At 41.9% G+C, this 17,793-nt stretch overlaps 1 protein-coding gene across 9 annotated transcripts in view; it reads left to right on the forward strand.

Moving 5' to 3' along the window:
• The window catches only part of LTBP1 (latent transforming growth factor beta binding protein 1), a 401,303-nt gene that overhangs the window by 150,631 nt on the left and 232,879 nt on the right, over window positions 1–17,793 (forward strand). For 5 of the 9 annotated variants that reach the window (XM_060652208.3, XM_060652235.3, XM_060652189.3 and 2 more), the window contains exon 5: window positions 15,097–15,264. The exons of 1 other annotated variant lie outside the window; for it this stretch is intronic. In XM_060652208.3, the coding sequence (XP_060508191.1) occupies window positions 15,097–15,264 (168 nt within the window). Of the gene's footprint in view, window positions 1–14,782; window positions 14,801–14,884; window positions 15,265–17,793 lie in introns of those variants that run through there. 3 more of the 9 variants (XM_060652261.3, XM_060652269.3, XM_060652242.3) reach the window with 2 other exon arrangements.

The following is a 17,793-nucleotide window of genomic DNA, read 5'->3' on the forward strand; positions in this document are numbered from 1 at the left end:
GAAAAGGACTGGCCATAGGGCAACATATAATGGGTTGATGAAAGTACTGTGGATTCTTAACGTCATCCCAGTTATTGAAGCATATTCAAGTCTCCATAAGGTCAGGCTTATGTGGCCAGCTGTTCCTGGGTTGTCTTGGGACTTGCATCTTCTGCATTGCTGTGCAGAGCTTCCCTGTTCAGTCCCATCTCCCTTGAGAAAGGGTGCACCCCCCTGCATTGTATTGTAGGCGGAGACCCCAGCGAGCACTCATTCTGTGTGAACCTTCCCTCTAAGAGCGGCGTGTCTTGATGTCTCAGAGCACCAAAGACTGTCATTTAGAGCAGGAAAACCCAGCTGCTTTACCCCTCTTTACCCCCTTAATCCTGTCTACATCTTCTGTCTGAGAAAGCTTGGGGTAGGTTGGTAGATGCACAGAGAAGTAAGTGGGGCCGGTTCCATATTTTCCCCAAGACCACTGCAGCACTCAGAATTGTCCTCGTGGCCTGGGCTTTCATAGGGCCTGCTGCGTTAACCATATTTATGCCTCAGTGCCCATTTGGATTTTTAATAGAAATGTTTTCAGGTCTCGGATTCTTGATTACATCGAATAGAAAATGTCCAGTTTCAGTTCATGAGTGAGTGTGGACAGAAACCTTTTTAGAAGACCCCTGAAATCCCATCATGCCTCCTTCTCCTCTTTTTCTGGTATGGGTTTTCGGGCAGCCACGGTGGGGCATGCATGTAAATACCTGTCAGACGTGCTCTGCCATGTCTCCAGCGTGGAAATGGAGCAAAATTAGATGCCTCTTTTTAAAGTTTTAAAAAAGACTCTTAGTGGAGAAAGTGATTCATAATGTTTCTTGTCAGAGATCCCAGTTTCCAAACCACACCTTAATATACCTCAAGAACATATAATATGTATGTTTTAAAAACCTGCTAAAGGTACTAGAAACTATATTCTTGTCTCTGAGCATCAGATAATTAGGAAATTTGGACATAAGCTATTTGTCTCCACCAGTGACACTCCATAGATTGAATTTTTCTCATCTATTGGGTACTTACTGTGTGCCAACCACTGTACTGAGTGCTTGCTGTTAAATTAAGTCAGTATGTTACATCATGATATTAGTATATGGACTATTTAAAATTTATCCTACATGTATTCGTATAAGTTTCTTGGGAACAAAAATACAATGAGTTAAAAATTGCCCAAACCAGGATGCCTGGGTGGCTCAGTCGGTTAAGCGTCCAACTTTGGCTAGGGTCATGATCTCATGTTCATGAGTTCGAGCCCTCCATTGGGCTTGCTACTGTCAGGGCAGAGCCTGCTTCGGATTCTCTGTCCCCGTCTCTCTGCCCCTCCCCCACTTGTGCACACGCTCTCTCTCTCTCTCTTTCAAAAACAAACATTAAAAAAAATATTTTAAAAAATTGCCTAAACTGATCTTACTCATTGGGAGGAGTGCCACTTTACCCGATATGGTGACCAATGGTAGCTATACATGAGATGAGCACAGTACCATGGACATAGTTATTGAAACACTGCGTTGTACACCTGAAATGAATGTAACATTGTGTTTCAACTATATTTCAGTAAAAAAGGTGGAAAAAAAGAGTGCTACTTGAGCTTTCTCTGTTATTTTTACGTGGGTGCAAAGCTAAGTTTGACTACGTTAAAAAAACCTGTCAGCTTCATGATTAGTAGGGCTTTTATGACAATAACACTTAAAAATTATCTGAACTTAGAGTTTCTGGCAAGAATTGTTTAACTTAATCAGTCAGATGCAAAATAAGCCATTCTAATTATTTGCGGAAATCCATTTAGATGCCTTTCAAACCAAGTCAAGCCATCAGCTCTTACCTGGAAATTTTGTAGGAACCAAAGTCCACCCTGCAATTTTCCTTTATCGTAGAGTCTTAAATAATAATTAAGATTGTAATGCAAACATCTTGAGATGAAATTTTCCATATTTAGACGTTCTTGTGGGTTTTGCTGTATAATATATCATGGGGTAAGTGTCACTACTAGCTTGAGCTTTACTTCACAGTTACTCTGCTAAGAGCTGACCGCACGTAATGATACCTCTTGGATTTGCATAGTAGTTAACAGCTTATGAATTATATCCGTACAAATTATTTCAAATGGCCCCTACCACAATCTCGTGAGGTAGATGAGCTGTATGAGTAGTATTCTCAGTGTCTTTTTTTTCCCCACCCTAGTTTTCAAGATGCTGAAGAGTGGTGCCTGTGAGTCATTTTACTGTATTCTATTCCATTGAACCTCTGAATATTAGTTTCTTTGTCAAATAAAAATCTTAGCACTTACTCTGTCATAAGAAGGAAATGAGATGACACCTGACATACTGTCAAACACCTAGGATGTGCTCAGTCTGTTTCCTTCCCTTGCTCCAAACTTCCCAGGTGCCTAGTATCTTAAGCACCTACTAGAAGTGTAGGAGAGGCATTAGGGGAGAGTGTGAAGGCTTGTGTTGAAATCCCAGCCCTGCCATTTCCTAGCAAAATGACCTTGGTCAGGTTCCTGATGAATACCTCTGTAGTTTCCTAGTTTCTGAAGGGATAGGAATGTCACTTAAATGATTGTGGGGTGCATGTGAGCTCTGAAGCTTCATTAGGTACTCAGTACATGTTTCATGAGTCTTACAGTGCTCTGTACATTTAGAAAGGTCCATAAAGTCTGTTTCTGTGTTCTCAGAATCTAGGGAAAAAGAAAAGCAGAGAAATGTGTGTGTGTGTGTGTGTGTGTGTGTGTGTGTGTGTGTGTGTGTAGGGGAAAAGAACAGAGGAGTGTGGGTATTTATATTTTACTATATAATAAATTAACCCAAACCTTAGTGGCTTAAAGCAATAAACGTTATCTTACAGTTTCTCTGCCTCAGAAATTCAGAAGCTGGTTGTTTAGCTAGTTGGTTTTGGCTGATAAATTCAGAAGCTGGTTGGTTAGCTGGTTGGTTTTGTCTCAGATTCTGTCATGAAGTTGCAGTCAGGGTATCAGCAGGGGCTGCCATCATCTGAAGGCTTGACTGGGGCTGGAAGATCCACTCTCAGGTTTGTTCACTCACCTGGCTTTTGGCAGGAGACTTTGGTTCTTTGCCATGTGGGCCTCTCTGTGGGCTCTCTAAGTATTCTCGTGGCCTGGGAGCTGGCTTTCCCCCAGAGTGAGTGATTGGACAGAGAGAGCTCAAGACAGAAGCTGCAGTGCCTTTTATGATCTAGTCTCTGAAGTTGAAATAATCACTTCTGTTTTATTTTTTGCTTTAGACATCAATTGCTAAGACCAGCCCATGCTCAAGGGAAGTGGAATTAGATTTCACCTCTTGAAGAAAGTATCAAAGGATTTGTGGATAGATTTTAAAACCATCACACTGTTCAACAGGAGAGGCACTGTCTTGATGGAGAGAGGAATTTGAGCATGAGTAACCTAAAAAGAATTAACTGAAAGCTGGAAAAGTGACAATGTGTGACTACACATCAGTAATTCATTTTTAATTGGCAACTAATCATTTTTCAGTTTTGTTTATTACATGATAAATAAAAGATGGAATACAACTTTGAGAAAAGGGATATTTAGGCAGAAATCTTTTATAATGATGAGTTCTATTGAACTTGGCAGTAATCCCTTGGAGAAAGTAGTTGGGGCCATTTGATGGAGTCATTTAAAAACTGAGCAGAAAGAAGTTTGTGCTTCAGGGACGAGAACAAAAAGTGAATGATAGAATCTGTGTTCTGCAAGCTTGGATACCTCTGATTCTATGAAGAGAATTATTTGAGATATATGATGATAGAGGGCCAACAAGGGCAGAGGGGGAGAGAGAGAGAGAGAGAGAGAGAGAGAGAGAGAGAGAGAGAGAGAATCCTAAGCAATGGGATTGTAGGGCTTGATCCCACAACACTAGGATCATGACTTGAGCTGAAATCAAGAGTTGAATGCTCAACGAACTGAGTCACCCAGGAGTCCCTAAATTCAGAGATTTAAGAATACCAGTTTTCTCCTATATAGCCAGTTGCTTCAACAGATTTTTCTTTCACCTGAGCCCATCAAAATTCAGCAGTTAGAAAAATGTTCATATCTTCACCTTCCTTAGTATTTCTTAAAATAAAATGCATTCATATTGTAGTATCTGTTTGCTCTGGATTCTTCTTGCCTGTGTGATAGAATTGGACTCCCCCAGAGGCACATCAAGGTGCCTGCTTCTGGCCTGGCAGCTGCAGTGATTCAGAATACCTGCACAAGGTACAGGAAGTTTTGGTTTCCCTCTTTGCTCTGTCTTTTGAGTTCTTCCTTCTTTCAGGCCAAATGTAGATTTTGTAATGTGTGATAGGTCATTTTCTTCTTAGTGTCTGCCTTTAGTGTAAGAGTGAAGTTTCCAAGCCCCCTTACAAAGGCAATGGAACCCTGATGGCATTTGGCTCCTTTAAAGTTTTGTGACTTTCAGTTATTAGTTTGAGTAAAAGTTGCTTCTTTGCCTTTGCCATGGACAATGGAATTCCTGAGTATTCCTTGTCTGAGTTCATACTGCCTTCGATTCCTTTATCTTCATTTACTACCCTTGTGTTCTTTGCTATGCACTCCCCTCTGACCATAAAATCTTTTCTTGTTCTCAAAGAGGGAGAGCCACTAGGTGGACTTTTGTTATAAATAGAGGGGGAGGATAAAAATACAGACTGTTTCCTTGGGCTTGATCGAGGCCAAAGGAAGATTGGAAAAGTAAGGAAGTACACATAAATAGGATTATGTGCAAACAGCTAGGGGAAAATGGAGAGATGCACTGTTCAAACAGGCATGCCTAGGTTGCTGAAAATTGTGTAGGGAGTGGGTAGGTGGGTTGGTTCAGGAGGATGAAAGGTGGAAAGAAAGGAGGAAAGGTTTTCTAGAGGGAGAAAAATGTCACGTGAAGCAATGTGGCATGTGAATGAGGACCATTGGACAGTTTAGTTCAGCTAATGCCTGGACTCTTTGTGGGATGTTGTAGGATGTGAGGCTAGATTCAGTGTCTGTGGGGAAGGGTCTCAACTTTCTTTTAGGGAGTTTCATTTTGTCAGAAATATTTGTCATAACCAGTGTGTAAATTATATGGAATTCTAACTTTGAAATTGCATGGTAGATATAATCTGGGACCCTCATGAGAAGTGGCCCCCACTTAATCAAGCTGGTGAATAAGTCATGAAATTTGTTCCTTGGTAAACAAATAGCTCAGCAGATAATCTGTCCTTTGAGTCAGACTTGCTTTTCCACATACAAACAAACAGATGTTATTTATGGAAATGGTGAGTGATAGACTGATAACAAATGCCTCCATTTACTTTCTTTGGAAAAACAACAAATGTGGGGACAAATAAAACCTAATTCTGTTCCAAATTAAGGCACAGAAAATTTGAATCATGTGGAGCATACCTAACCCATGGTTTCTGTAAGGATGCTATACAAACTAGCCCGATTGTGTGAGTACTAGGGCTAGAAGACCTGAAAGTGTTCCCCGCTCTGCCCCTCGTTCACTGGGTTCAGGAACAGCAGTGAAGGCCTCTCTTGTCAGTGGCACCGAAGCCCCTCCTCCTGTGGCCGTGGGTGGGATCTAAAGGCGAGAGCTGCTAAGACCCGGGTTCTTGAAAGGAGGTAGAGATTTTCACATGCAAAAATGCATCTTTTAAATGGTATTTCTCCCTTGGGAGACAACCACTTAGAAAGAGTAGCATCTTGAATGTTGATGCCAAAAAAGAAGAAAATTCCTGGACAAACTCACTCAGTCTTTCTCAAGTGTGGTTCCCATGGTTGTCAGAATTGAATTGAGAACATGCCTACACTGAGCTCCCCTGAACCCCCGCTCCTCCCTCATTTTCTTCTTTGCTTCATTTTATGTTATGAACTGAGTTAAGTACTGTCACCTTGGGATATGTTTCTTCAACCCTGTGTCGTAACATTTCAGATGCCACTGTCCCTTCTGTATAGGATGAGGGCAGTAGGTTCCCTGGTATTTAAGATTAGGAGCAGAGATTTCTGGATATGTTCTAGACAGGTGAGTTTTTAAAGTTGTGTCAAAGGAACCCCCGTGGAACAGCCTGCTGCAATTGCAGGACACCAGGACTGAGGTGCCCCAGCACTATTTCTAATTGGTTGTGGTGCCTTTGAGTGTGGTCACCTCTTTCCCTGGACTGCAGTCTGGAGCCTATCCTGAACTTTTCTAGGCGTTCCTTATCTGTTAGCTGAGGTATGCCTGGATAGTTGAATCCCCTCAGGGGATGTTAAAGAAAATACTTTACAAAAAAGGTCAGAATATGAAAATGTCAGAAAGCCATTGGTTTGTTTTGCTAGTTTTCCACTTTTAGTACTGACTGTATTTCTTTCCCCAAACACTGGGTCAGGTCCTGCTGGGTGAGCAAAGTACTTGTTGGGTAAAAGTTAGTCTTTTGACTATAAAATATATTGCACTTTCAAACATACTTGATTTTGTTCCAGAGATAAAAATAGGATCTTTTAAAAAATATTTTTAGAGAAGAGAGCTTATGATTGGTGTTTGAAGAGTAGAAACTCCAAGGAGAAAAAGGAAATATGAAAAAAAAAAAAATCCCATAGTCTCAAGGTGTGCTGTTAGAGTCCTTTTAGGGCATTGGAGTCCGGGTGGCAGGGTAAGATTGAAGGTTGAGAAAATGTGATTATAGGTGACAATTTGAGTTTTTATACCTTGAGTCAAGATAAAACAAAGACTGAATGAATGAAATAGGAAATTAGACCTGACTCCTCAAATGCGTGGAAATTTGGGATGAAATCTACTGTCTTTGTGCTAGATCTCTGGCTAGTCTCTTGGCCAATCTCCCTGAGCTAGAAACCAACATGTATTTCTATGATTGGGTAGGTTTTATGGCCTAGTGGTAATTCATATGAGACTCACAGAATCTTGGTAAGTAGTATTTTCAATTTCCTCATTCATTGCCTGACAAGGGGAATTGATGCTTAGTAAATGAAAAATTGGCTTAAAAACTCCTTATACATTGGGGTGCCTGAGTGGCTCAGTCACTTAAATGTCTGACTCTTGATTTTGGCTCAGGTCATGATCTCATGGTTTGTGAGTTCGAGCCCCATGTCGGGCTCTGGGCTGACAGTTTGAAGCCTGCTTGGGATTCTGTCTCTGCCCCTCCCTCACTATGTACTCTCTTTATCTCTCTCAAAAAAAAAAAAAAAAAAAGTGAATAATCGTAAAAAAGAAAAAAACAACTCCTTACACATCATTGTAACTCTTATTTATACAGTTAAAGGAAGTTTCTATCATGTGTGGGTTTGGTTTCTGCGTAATATGTTGTGAAACTTTGGGAGCAAATAATTGTTTTTCTTTAGAAAAAGTGTTTGAGAAATTTCTATTTCCTGTTTATTCAGTTATTCTCTCATTGACATGTTTAATTGAAAATTTTCACTTTTTTATGTCATTGGCCATTTTTGGGTAATGTTTTAATGGTTTTGGGAAAAACGTGTTTTGTAATGATTGCAGAGTTTCCTGAATAACAACTGTGTTTTCCCTTGTTTTATGGCTAAAACATTTCATTTGTCTTTGACAAATGCAGCATCTGTTAAGTATGTTTTGAGGCTAAAGACTTAGTAAGAGTGTTCTTTACTGCTTTAACACTACTGGCAATTAGCCCATTGGTAAATATTATTTATTTAGTTTCTTTCAGTGAAGTTTGTTCATTCAGTTATTTTTCTCGAGCAGTTAGTATGAGACACATGTTGGACATCTAACAGTGACCAGACACATTCCTGCCCTGATGGAGTTTGTGTTCCCATGGTGATAATCAAACAGTAAATATATAAATGTGTTTATAATGAATAGGAAATGTAGGGCAAGGTATGGGGGATAGGTAATGTGTGAGGTGTTGCAGTTTTATGTCAGGTAGTCAGGAAAGGCCTCCCTGATAATCTGACCTTCTGGAGAAGTCTTGAAGGAAGTGAGGGAGGAAGCTGCATGGATCAGAGGAAGAGTGTTGTAGGCAGAGGGAACAGCAAGTGCAAAAGGCTTGAGACGGAAGCAAGGAAGCCAGAGTGAATGGGTTAAGGAGGGTTGTGGCAGATGAGGTCAGGGGTTTGCAGCCGTGGAGGCCCCAGTAGGCCATTGTGAGGCCTTTGGCTTGTGTTCTGATTGTGATGGGAAGCCACTGAAGGGGGTGGGGGTGCTATGAATTGATGAACATAAATTACAAAATGATACCGTGAGGGGCGCCTGGGTGGCTTAGTTGGTTGAGCGTCTGACTTCGGCTCGGGTCATGATCTCGTGGTTCATAGGTTCGAGCCCTGCATCGGCTCACTGCTGTCAATGCAGAGTCTGCTTTGGATCCTCTTCCCCCACCCCCTCTCTCTGCCCCTCCCCAATCACGCTTTCACTCTCTCAAAAATAAACAAACATTAAAAAAAAAAAAAAAAGATACCCTGCGAGCTATTTATTCTCCCGAATAAACTGCAAGAGGGCAAAGGTGGAAGCAAGGAGTCTGGTTTAGGAGACTGTTGAAATAATCCAGACACAAGATGGTGGTGGATTGTACCAGAGTGTTTGTCATGGAAGTGGTGAGAAATTGTTACCTACCTTCTGGAAATAGAGCTCACAGGATTTGCTGTTGTATTGAGTCCCAGATGGACACCACCCGCCCGCTACCTAGTCAAAAATAGACTTGCTGTTTTCTGAGATGGGGAAGACTTGAATAGGAGCAGGTTTGGCTTTGAGTACAGGAAGGAATTAAAGCTTGCTTTTGAATACATTTTGCTTGAGGTGTCTGTGAGACATTAGCTATTTACCTAAGAAAGGCCCATCAACGTGAATCGTTGGTTGCTTGGGTATACACACATACAAGGTAGAGGTGGTCCAGGCCATAGTTCAACATTTTCTATATGTAGGTGTGTAGGTAGTCTTTAAATCCATGCGATGGGACAGGATGATATCATCTAGGAAGTCAGTATAGAAAAGAGAAGGCTACAGAGACTGAACTTTGGGGCCCTCCGCTGAGTAGGGTCATGTGGAACAGTGGCCAACAAGGTAGGAGAGAACCACAAAAGAGTAGTGTAACCTAGAAGCCCTTTGGAGAAGGTGTATCATGAAGCAGTCCTTATGTGTCAGAGGGGCTAAACATTTGTGGAAGAAAGACACAAAATTTGCCATTGCATTTGGCAATGTGGAGATCCTGGTGACCCTTCACAAGGGCAGTTTTGGTGAAGTATGGACAGCAACAGCTTGACTGCAGCAGATTTGAAGCCCTTTGGAGAAGGTGTATCATGAAGCAGTCCTTATGTGTCAGAGGGGCTAAACATTTGTGGAAGAAAGACACAAAATTTGCCATTGCATTTGGCAATGTGGAGATCCTGGTGACCCTTCACAAGGGCAGTTTTGGTGAAGTATGGACAGCAACAGCTTGACTGCAGCAGATTTGAGAGAATGGTTGGGGAGGCAGGGGATACAGCCAGGAGAGCAGCTCTTTTGAGGAGTTTTGCTGTAAGGAGAGTAGAGAAATAGAGCGTTACCTGCAGGAGAGAGGAATGGAGACAATAAGAAGAGCAGTATTCTTGAGATTGGGACAAGGGTGCAACTTGTTTGTGTGGGAATGAGGATGAAGAGAGTAAGTCTTTGAGTCTGTAAGAGAAGAGGGCCATTACTTTAGCCCGCAGGCAGGGGTGGGGCTGGCTTTACCTAGAACCCCATCCTTCTTCAGGAGGAAGGCAGGACAGATCCAGATCTAGGTAAGTTCTGGGTCTACCTAGATCTAGGTAAGATCTAGGTCGGCCTGAGTCTTAACAGCTTTTATTTTCTCAGTGTATCAGAGAGTGAGGTCATACCGAAGAGTGTGTGATTAGGTTGCTCTGCATTTCTGCCCAAAACGATATTTTTGGGACCATATGCACATTTTCAAATGTGGTGTCCATTTGATACCTGCTTTTTGATGAGCTGTAAGCAATTCTGTAAGGAACTCAGAATATATCCAGAAACTTACTCTTACATTAAATGATTTCATAGACCTACAGAAAGGCAAAGAAGAGTACATCTCCTTAAATGCATAAAAAGGAAAAGAAATCTTGTATATATGTGTGAGTGAGATAAGTAACTGGCATAGTTTCCTTCAGAGGATATTAATGGAGAATTGAAAGGGAGAGGAAACTCACATAGTCTTTCCTTTCATGTGTATCATCTGTGTAGCAACTCTTTCTTCCTCTATTTCTTCATTTAGTTAACAGCTACCCAGAAAAAAAAAATTCAAGAGATAGTGCTGGAATATTCCTTGATTCTTATCTGAGGAGGTGCTCACATCACATCTAGAAATCTCGTCTAGGTTTCCCCTCCCTCTTGGAGGGTGTTCTGGGACTGGAGCAACCTGATTAGTAATCATAGGTTTGATATTAGTTTGTTCACACGGCATTTTTCTCGAGGAACAGAGAGTATTCTGTGGGAATTCTTTTAAGAGTCCATGAGGAGTTAAGCAAGCCTGGAGAGCAGAACAATGAAGTCCTGTTATTCTAAGCATTATTTAATAGTTTCATGATTTGTCCTTCAAAGAATTTTTGGCCTTCGGGCAAGCAGTGGACTGCAGCAGGCGAAGGAGCCCTTTGCTTGTTTCTCACACACGACCTGTGTATTGAATTGGTTCCGAAATCCGTTTGGACAGCTTCACTTAATGGGCAGGGTGATGGCTTGTAACCACCCAGGAGGTGCTTCCCCTTCCCAGAGGATACTGCCTGTGCTAGTTGGTCCCTGTTGTTGAAGTCGGGTGAAGATGTCACAGCATTCTGGATGCATGCGGAGGACCCTGTATTTGTTCTTGACGTTTGATGTGAGTCTCGCACTTATTATATTTGTTTCTTTGGCTGCCTCGGCTTTCGGTTCCATCCTAGGCTAATGACTGGAGGATGGGCTACTGTGCTCTTTTCTAGACTAAAATCCATTTGTCAAGAACAATTTTTGCATTTTTGAATTTTTCTCCATCATTAATGATCGGGGAATAGAAATGAAAGCTTTTCCTATTGGGAGGATATCGGCTTCTCTTCCATCCCATTCACCATCCACTCTGAATATCTGTGGTTTGTTTTAAACCATGTGCCAGTGCCTCTTCATGGAGGTTTCAGTTTGCACAGGGTCTGGCAGAAGCTGCAGACAGGATGTTGACTCTTGAGTGTCTTGACTGACTGACTGACTAGGAGGCCCAGTGGAGGTGCTACATGGCTCCAGGCAATCTATCCTTCTAGCCAAAGCCTCTGCAACGCAAGATCTGAAAGCGCTTCCTTCAGATATGTGGGGCTGATTTATCTACAGGGGATCTGAAAGTTACATTTTTGTCATCAGAGGGACCAAGCATGAAAGCTGAGCCAGCAGTTGCGCCTGTGTACTTCTGATTGGCCTGAGTTTTCCTCCTCAGCTTTGTAATTGTTCATCAGCTATTAGGTACTCCAGGGGCGGTCTTTGACCACTGATTTCGCCAAGGGTTTCCTTATCCTCATGGGGGATGCAGGGCCTTAGACCGGAATGGCCTCCAGCATCCTCAGAACCCCCAATCTCTGTGGGGTTCGACAGTCTTTCCTTGGGGTATATTTTACCTTCATTAGGGGCCTCCTAGTAGGCAAGCCTGTGGGGTTTTTGAGTTTTAGTTTACTCAAAGCATTCGAGGAAGATGCCTGTCACAGACCCAAGTGGTCTGTGGAGGAAAGTTCGCTGCCACTCGTACTGAATTCCCACTTAACTCTTGACAGATGAATGGTGTGCTCTTCAGCTTGTCACATTTGAGGAATTTGAAACTCAGAGCAGTTTACCTTACTTTTGGGTTCTTTGAAAGTTAAACTTTACATGATACCCTCGGCTACCTAGAAATGATTTTACAAGGGGAATCGGAGAGTGTATTTTCTAATCCTGTAATATTTACAGAGATCCTATTAGAGCTTTTACACATGACAGTCTAGTGTGAAAAGCAGCTGTGAATTTTTTAATACTGATTTTGAGATTGATTTGGTAAGCTAACGCTAATTATAATGAAATCAATGCTTCATGAAGACAAGAGGACTCGCTGAGATTATGTGTCTGCTTTAGAATTAGACTGCTTTTATAGCAGAATGTTAGTAAAATGCAAAGGGAAATATGAAATAAAATGTGTCTTCTTCCAAGAAGATGTGAACACTGTAAAAATCAGAATTAAGTCATATGAAACTGTCTCTGCCTTTTGAAAATCCAGATGATTCCAGGCCAAAAAATTTTTTCTTTTGGCAAAGAAATAGAATAAGTTTTTAAAAACAATAGGCCTGGAGACTCTCAAGTGCCTATAAAGTGACTACTGTAGCTGCGAGGTGAAACGGGAATAATGATTAAGTGCTTGCTTTCTTTGGATGTCTCTCTTCGCCTAAGTGAGCAGAATTTAGGTGACGGTATGAGCATCTGCATGGCAGCCGCCCGGGCCACGAGTTAATGCCAGAGAAGACAAAATAGTTGGCACACCATTTCTAATTTCATTATTGTACCAAGAGCCAGAAAAAATAGAAGTTTATATTCTTTTGAAGTGGGACAGTGTTGTCTCTCCCTTCTTTTTTTTAAATGGGCTTCACACACTTAGATTCACAGAGTATTCTCAAGATATTTGTAAGCATGGTCTGACAACTTAGAGCGCGAGCTGGTTTGTGTGTGTGTGTGTGTGTGTGTGTGTGTGTGTGTGCGCGCGCGCGCGCACGTGCGCACTACTGTAAAAAAAGTCGAACTATGTGAATTTTGTCTCTGGAATCAACGTTCTATTGTAGTTTTTTAAATTTCTGAGGTATACTCAAAAATTTTAAATGTTGTATAAGCATTCAAAGCAGTATTTGGCAAATTGCCTCTTCAAATAAAGTTTTATCGGAACACAGCCACACCATTCATCTACATATATATTGTTTTCGACAGGCTGCTCTCAGGGTACCACAACAGAGTTGAATAATTGCCAACAGAGTCCTTTAGGCCGCTAGCCTTCAAATGTTTATTATTTGGCCCATTATAGAACAGGACTCTGAGTCCTGTTTTGCAAGGTGCTCGAAGATTTGGTTGAGCCCTAGGACATCTCCCCACTTCACACTGTGTGTCCTGATCTCTTGTGTTGGAACCACTGAGTGAAAATGGGAAACGGTCTTGAAAAAACATTTGAAAAGATCTGAGGCTGTTTCTCTTCTGCAAGAATCATTTTCTTGTGTTAAGTGAAGGGGCCAACACAAGCTGATCTCTTCAAGTTCCTTCTGACTTGAGCTTTCGTTACTTACTCGGTAGTTATCTTTGAGGAGGTGAAGGGCTGTCTTGTGGAAGAGACGTTACTAGGTTGTGAGACCCTGGGGAGCTGAGTTAGGGTTAATGGGTGCAACTGGCACACTTGAGCTCCAGAAGGAAGTGCACTTGCTAGGAACAGCTTAGAAACCAGCCGCACCATCTTAGTAGATAATGAGCTCCCTGTCACTAGAGATGTTTAAGTAAAGGTTGTGTCAGAGGACCTTTGGGGTCCAGCTTTGAAATTCTAACTTTTTTTTGGTTAAGGTTCTTTGTCTCCAAGCTCAGGTTTGACCATGATTTTTTTTGTTGAGGGCCTATGGAGGCCTCTTGGATGATTTCCTAAAAATCTAGTCCTGGTCAAACCAAGGCAGTATGAGGGGGACAGAATTGCCTCTGGTAGGCAGAGGATGGCAGCAGAAAGGCTGGCCCAGAGCTAGTCTCTCCTTTGGCCCCTGAAGTAACACAGTGACAATAGGCAGGGCACTGCTTTCTATCATCCTTAGTCTCAGAGCTGAGCCATCTGGTCTCCAGCTGCGGCTACCATCTTTGCTTCCCTGCCTAGGCTCCTGGAAAGACGAAAGGACCTAGACAGGGGTGTATCACAGATGCAGAGATCGCACTAGAGTTTCTGTATTGCACTTTGCCCTAGAGTCTACATTGGGACTTGGTCATGAATGGCAGTTCTGGGTGAAGTCATACATGCTCTTTGTAGCTCTGCTATTGTGGCACAAAAGCAGCCATAGATACTATGTAAGTGAGTATGTGTGGCTGTGTTCCAATAAAACTTTATTTACAAAAGCAGGCCATGGGCCATATTTGATCCCTGGGCTACAGTTTTCTGACCCCTACTACAGACCCTGGATGTCAGAACTAGCTAGAAAACATGAGCTGCACGTCTCTCATGTTTTGTAGAAAAAGTGAAATGACATGTCCAACGTCACACCGTGGTCGAGGCAGGCTTATAACCCAGCATCTGACTTTTAGATTAGTGCCCATTTTGTAATACTTTGCTGCCTCTGCTGTGCACTCAGGTTATAGCATTTGGTTTTAAGGAGAGGGCCACGTGAGTGCAGGAAATACGTGCCTTAGTGGCCTGTGAATGGCAGCAGTGAGGGCTCCGGGATGGTATTTTAACAGAGGCAACCCTTTAGCCTCGTGACCTGGCCTCCCTTTTTCTTAGATGGTCCCTGTTGACAGTAAGGCACAAATACAGGTTGCATAAATTAACATGGGGAAATAATGCCCCGGAGTTGTGAAAAAGAAATGGGCTCCCACAGCTGCGTCACAGGATTTGATCACTTCAGCCGAGAGTGCCAGGAGATTTGAGACAGATGTTTTCAGACATGCCGCATGCCTAAAACATTTCCAGGGGTCGGACTGCAAATAGTGACTTAATAAGTGGAGAAACAGGGAAAGTATGCAAGTTGAGGACACAAGAGTTTATTCACCACGAGGTGCATGGCCAACCTCTTTGCATTACATCTGCCTGTCAGGGTTGGCTCTTTCATGTCGTGCCCTCCGTATTGCTCTTTGTCTGCCCGTGAATAAAGTGCAGCATTGTGGTTAGTAATCCCACTCCAGTGACTCGACTTCAAATGTGGTTTTGGAGTGCATCCCAGAGTTCTGTTTGCTAAGCTTCCTACTCCTGTTTCAGAGACACCACTGGATACAGAGCAGCGAGCACTGAAGGCTTCCCTCTTTCCTTAAACCTGTCGGGTTGTGGGCTCTCTCGTTCCCCCTCTCCTCTCCTTGCTTTTTTCCCCTTGTTTTTTTTTTTTTTTTTAAACCTTCCAAGGCACTTTCATGGATACTAAGCTGATGTGTTTGTTGTTCTTTTTCTCCTTGCCTCCGCTCCTAGTGAGTAACCACACTGGCCGCATCAAGGTGGTCTTTACTCCGAGCATCTGTAAAGTGACCTGCACCAAGGGCAGCTGTCAGAACAGCTGTGAGAAGGGGAACACCACCACTCTCATTAGTGAGAATGGTCACGCTGCCGACACCCTGACGGCCACGAACTTCCGAGTGGGTGAGTTCCTCCACGGTCCCTCACTGTCCTTCCTGAATTGAGTTTTCTGAGATCGTAGCATGTAGACATCCTCTTCCACTCACACTGCTCTCTGCCTGAATGGGTTTCTGTCTATGAGCACGAATACGCTTCTTCCAGGAGATCTTTTAAATCACTTTCAGAATAATTTTTACCCTGCTTTTCTGGCTTCTCAGAGAGATGGCAACTAGAATGTTGCCCCTGATTGCTTATCATGGACGCAGCCTGTGGTGATGGGGGGGGGGGGGGTATCAATAGGACAGAAAGGGATAGCTTTTACATTGAGACCCTAATGCACAGTTCGCATTGATCAGCTTCACGTTTAATCTGCTCAGTAATAAGAATTTGTCCTAGATCTGACTCCCGTTACAAAATTTGGATAGTGTTGCTTAAGTTTAAATTTTTTACTTTACGGATAGTCATGTTCTAAAAAAAAAAAAAAAAAAAAAAAAATCTAAGAATTGTCAAAAACTGCATTTTGGTTGTAGAAAGGGATACAGACTTGCATCCTTCACCACATTTCTGCTCTGATTCAGAAGGCTGAATTATACATTGATACATGACATGGATTTAGGGGAAGAAATGCTAGTGGCTTGCTGTCAGCACTCAAAACCTTTTAATCTCTCTTAACTAATTTAAATATGAACTATGGTGGTCCCTGAAAAGAAAGCTTTTTACTTAAAAAATTTTTGTGTTGTTTTTACTTTTTCGTAAAGGGCGAAAGTTTTGCGGTCCACTGAATGCTGTCACGCTGCCATGTTGTCATGCAATACAGTATTTTTGTCACGGAAAAATGTCTTTTATTATTTTTTGACCAATTATGGTTTGCCATGTGTACTCAAATAATCACAGACACCCACATTACTTTATGAGTTACTCACAAGAATAACCCAAATGTCAGACAGATAATAACACTGGCTAGATCTGGTCTTTTTATGGAATATTGCTGTTTAGTCTTGAGCGTGTGTGTCTGGGGGGTAGGAGAGAGGGTGTCTCTTTCAAACTGATTATCATCAAGACAAAATACAAGGGGGCAGCCTGAAGTCCTTATTAGCTTTTTTGATTATTCTCTGCTTTATCGTGACTCCTAATCCTGATGAGGTCAAAGCATTATTCTGGAGAGTCTGTACATGGAAAAAAACGTATGCCCATAGATACTATTTAAAAGGGTGTTGTGAATTTCCTGGCTATGATAGGGGTGTTTGGGCATATTTTAAAAAAGAATTTAGTTGGTGGATGCCAAGTTACGCTTAGCAGGGCAGAGCGCCGAGTCTAATGGGAAGTGTGTTGAACTGATGATCGGGAAACTAGATTCTGGTCCGGGTCCTGCCACTACCTACCTAATCCACAGAGTGTGACAGTTACTGTTTCTGGACCTCAGTTTTGTCTCATACAGAAAATAAATGGCTTATGTTTAGTGACCTCTGAAATTCAGTCTTCCTTTAAACTCTTAGGGCTTTTTATGAGCAACAAGTAATATCATTTTCCGGAGGGTTATAGACAATGAGGGGAAGAGAAAAGGCAGTTCCCAGTAGGTTATTACGTGCTTAATGGCTTTTTCCCACTTTTACTTTTCTTGATTGCCTGCCTTGCTCTCATGGCTTTCTCAGCTCCATCAGCAGCAGCAATCACTGCTTCTCCTCCTCCTCTCAGTTTTCATAAATCTTTACAGTAAGAATGACAAAGCAATCGGATGGGTGGTAATTTTTTGGCTTACAGTGTATTCATTTTGAAACTACATATTTGAAGGCTTTGAGAAACAGAGGAAGTCTACTTGTTAAAACACGCTGCACACTTTCCTGTCTGGCATTTAAGCAGCTGTTTAGGAACAGGATACACGTAGCCTATTCAAAATGTAAAACGGAGCAAACTTATTTACACAAAAAAATTTCAAAACCAGAGCTCAACTCTGCCACAAAAGGATTGGCAGAGTAGTTCACGAGAGAGAGAGAGAGAGAGAGAGAGAGAGAGAGAGAGAGAAAGAGAGAGAGAGAGAGAGAGAGAGAGAGAGAGACAGACAGGCAGGCAGGCAGAAAAGGCATGGTAATAAAGTTTCACATTGGAAGTCCTGGGAAATATTTAATTTCTATCCTGAGCTATTTTCCTCTTCTCTTTATTTTAATTAAAAGACTGGATAATCTGAGGGACCAGTTTTAAATTTTTTAAATTGAAGAATGGTAATTTTGTAGAACTTATAGATTATGATTCTTCAGAAATACAGAAAATTTTAGAAGTTCTTTTTTTAGACATAAGTATCTTTGTGGACTTGACTGGTTTAATATAGCTTTATTACTTACAAAAAGTAGCTGGCTGTTTTTCTATTTATATTTGCTTATAATATGTTAAATCTTTTGCACATAAGACATGTATATGGAAAATAGAACAGCTTGGGGAAAATTCAAAATTCATTAAATTTGTTAGCTGCTCTCTTTGGCCTCTGCTATGTAAGGTGTGGGGACTCACACACTTGTTCTGTAAAGGGCTAGATAGTAAATACTTGAGACACTGCAA

This window comes from Panthera onca, chromosome A3, assembly GCF_046562875.1.
Source record: "Panthera onca isolate mPanOnc1 chromosome A3, mPanOnc1 haplotype 2, whole genome shotgun sequence".
In the NCBI taxonomy this organism is placed as follows: domain Eukaryota; kingdom Metazoa; phylum Chordata; class Mammalia; order Carnivora; family Felidae; genus Panthera; species Panthera onca.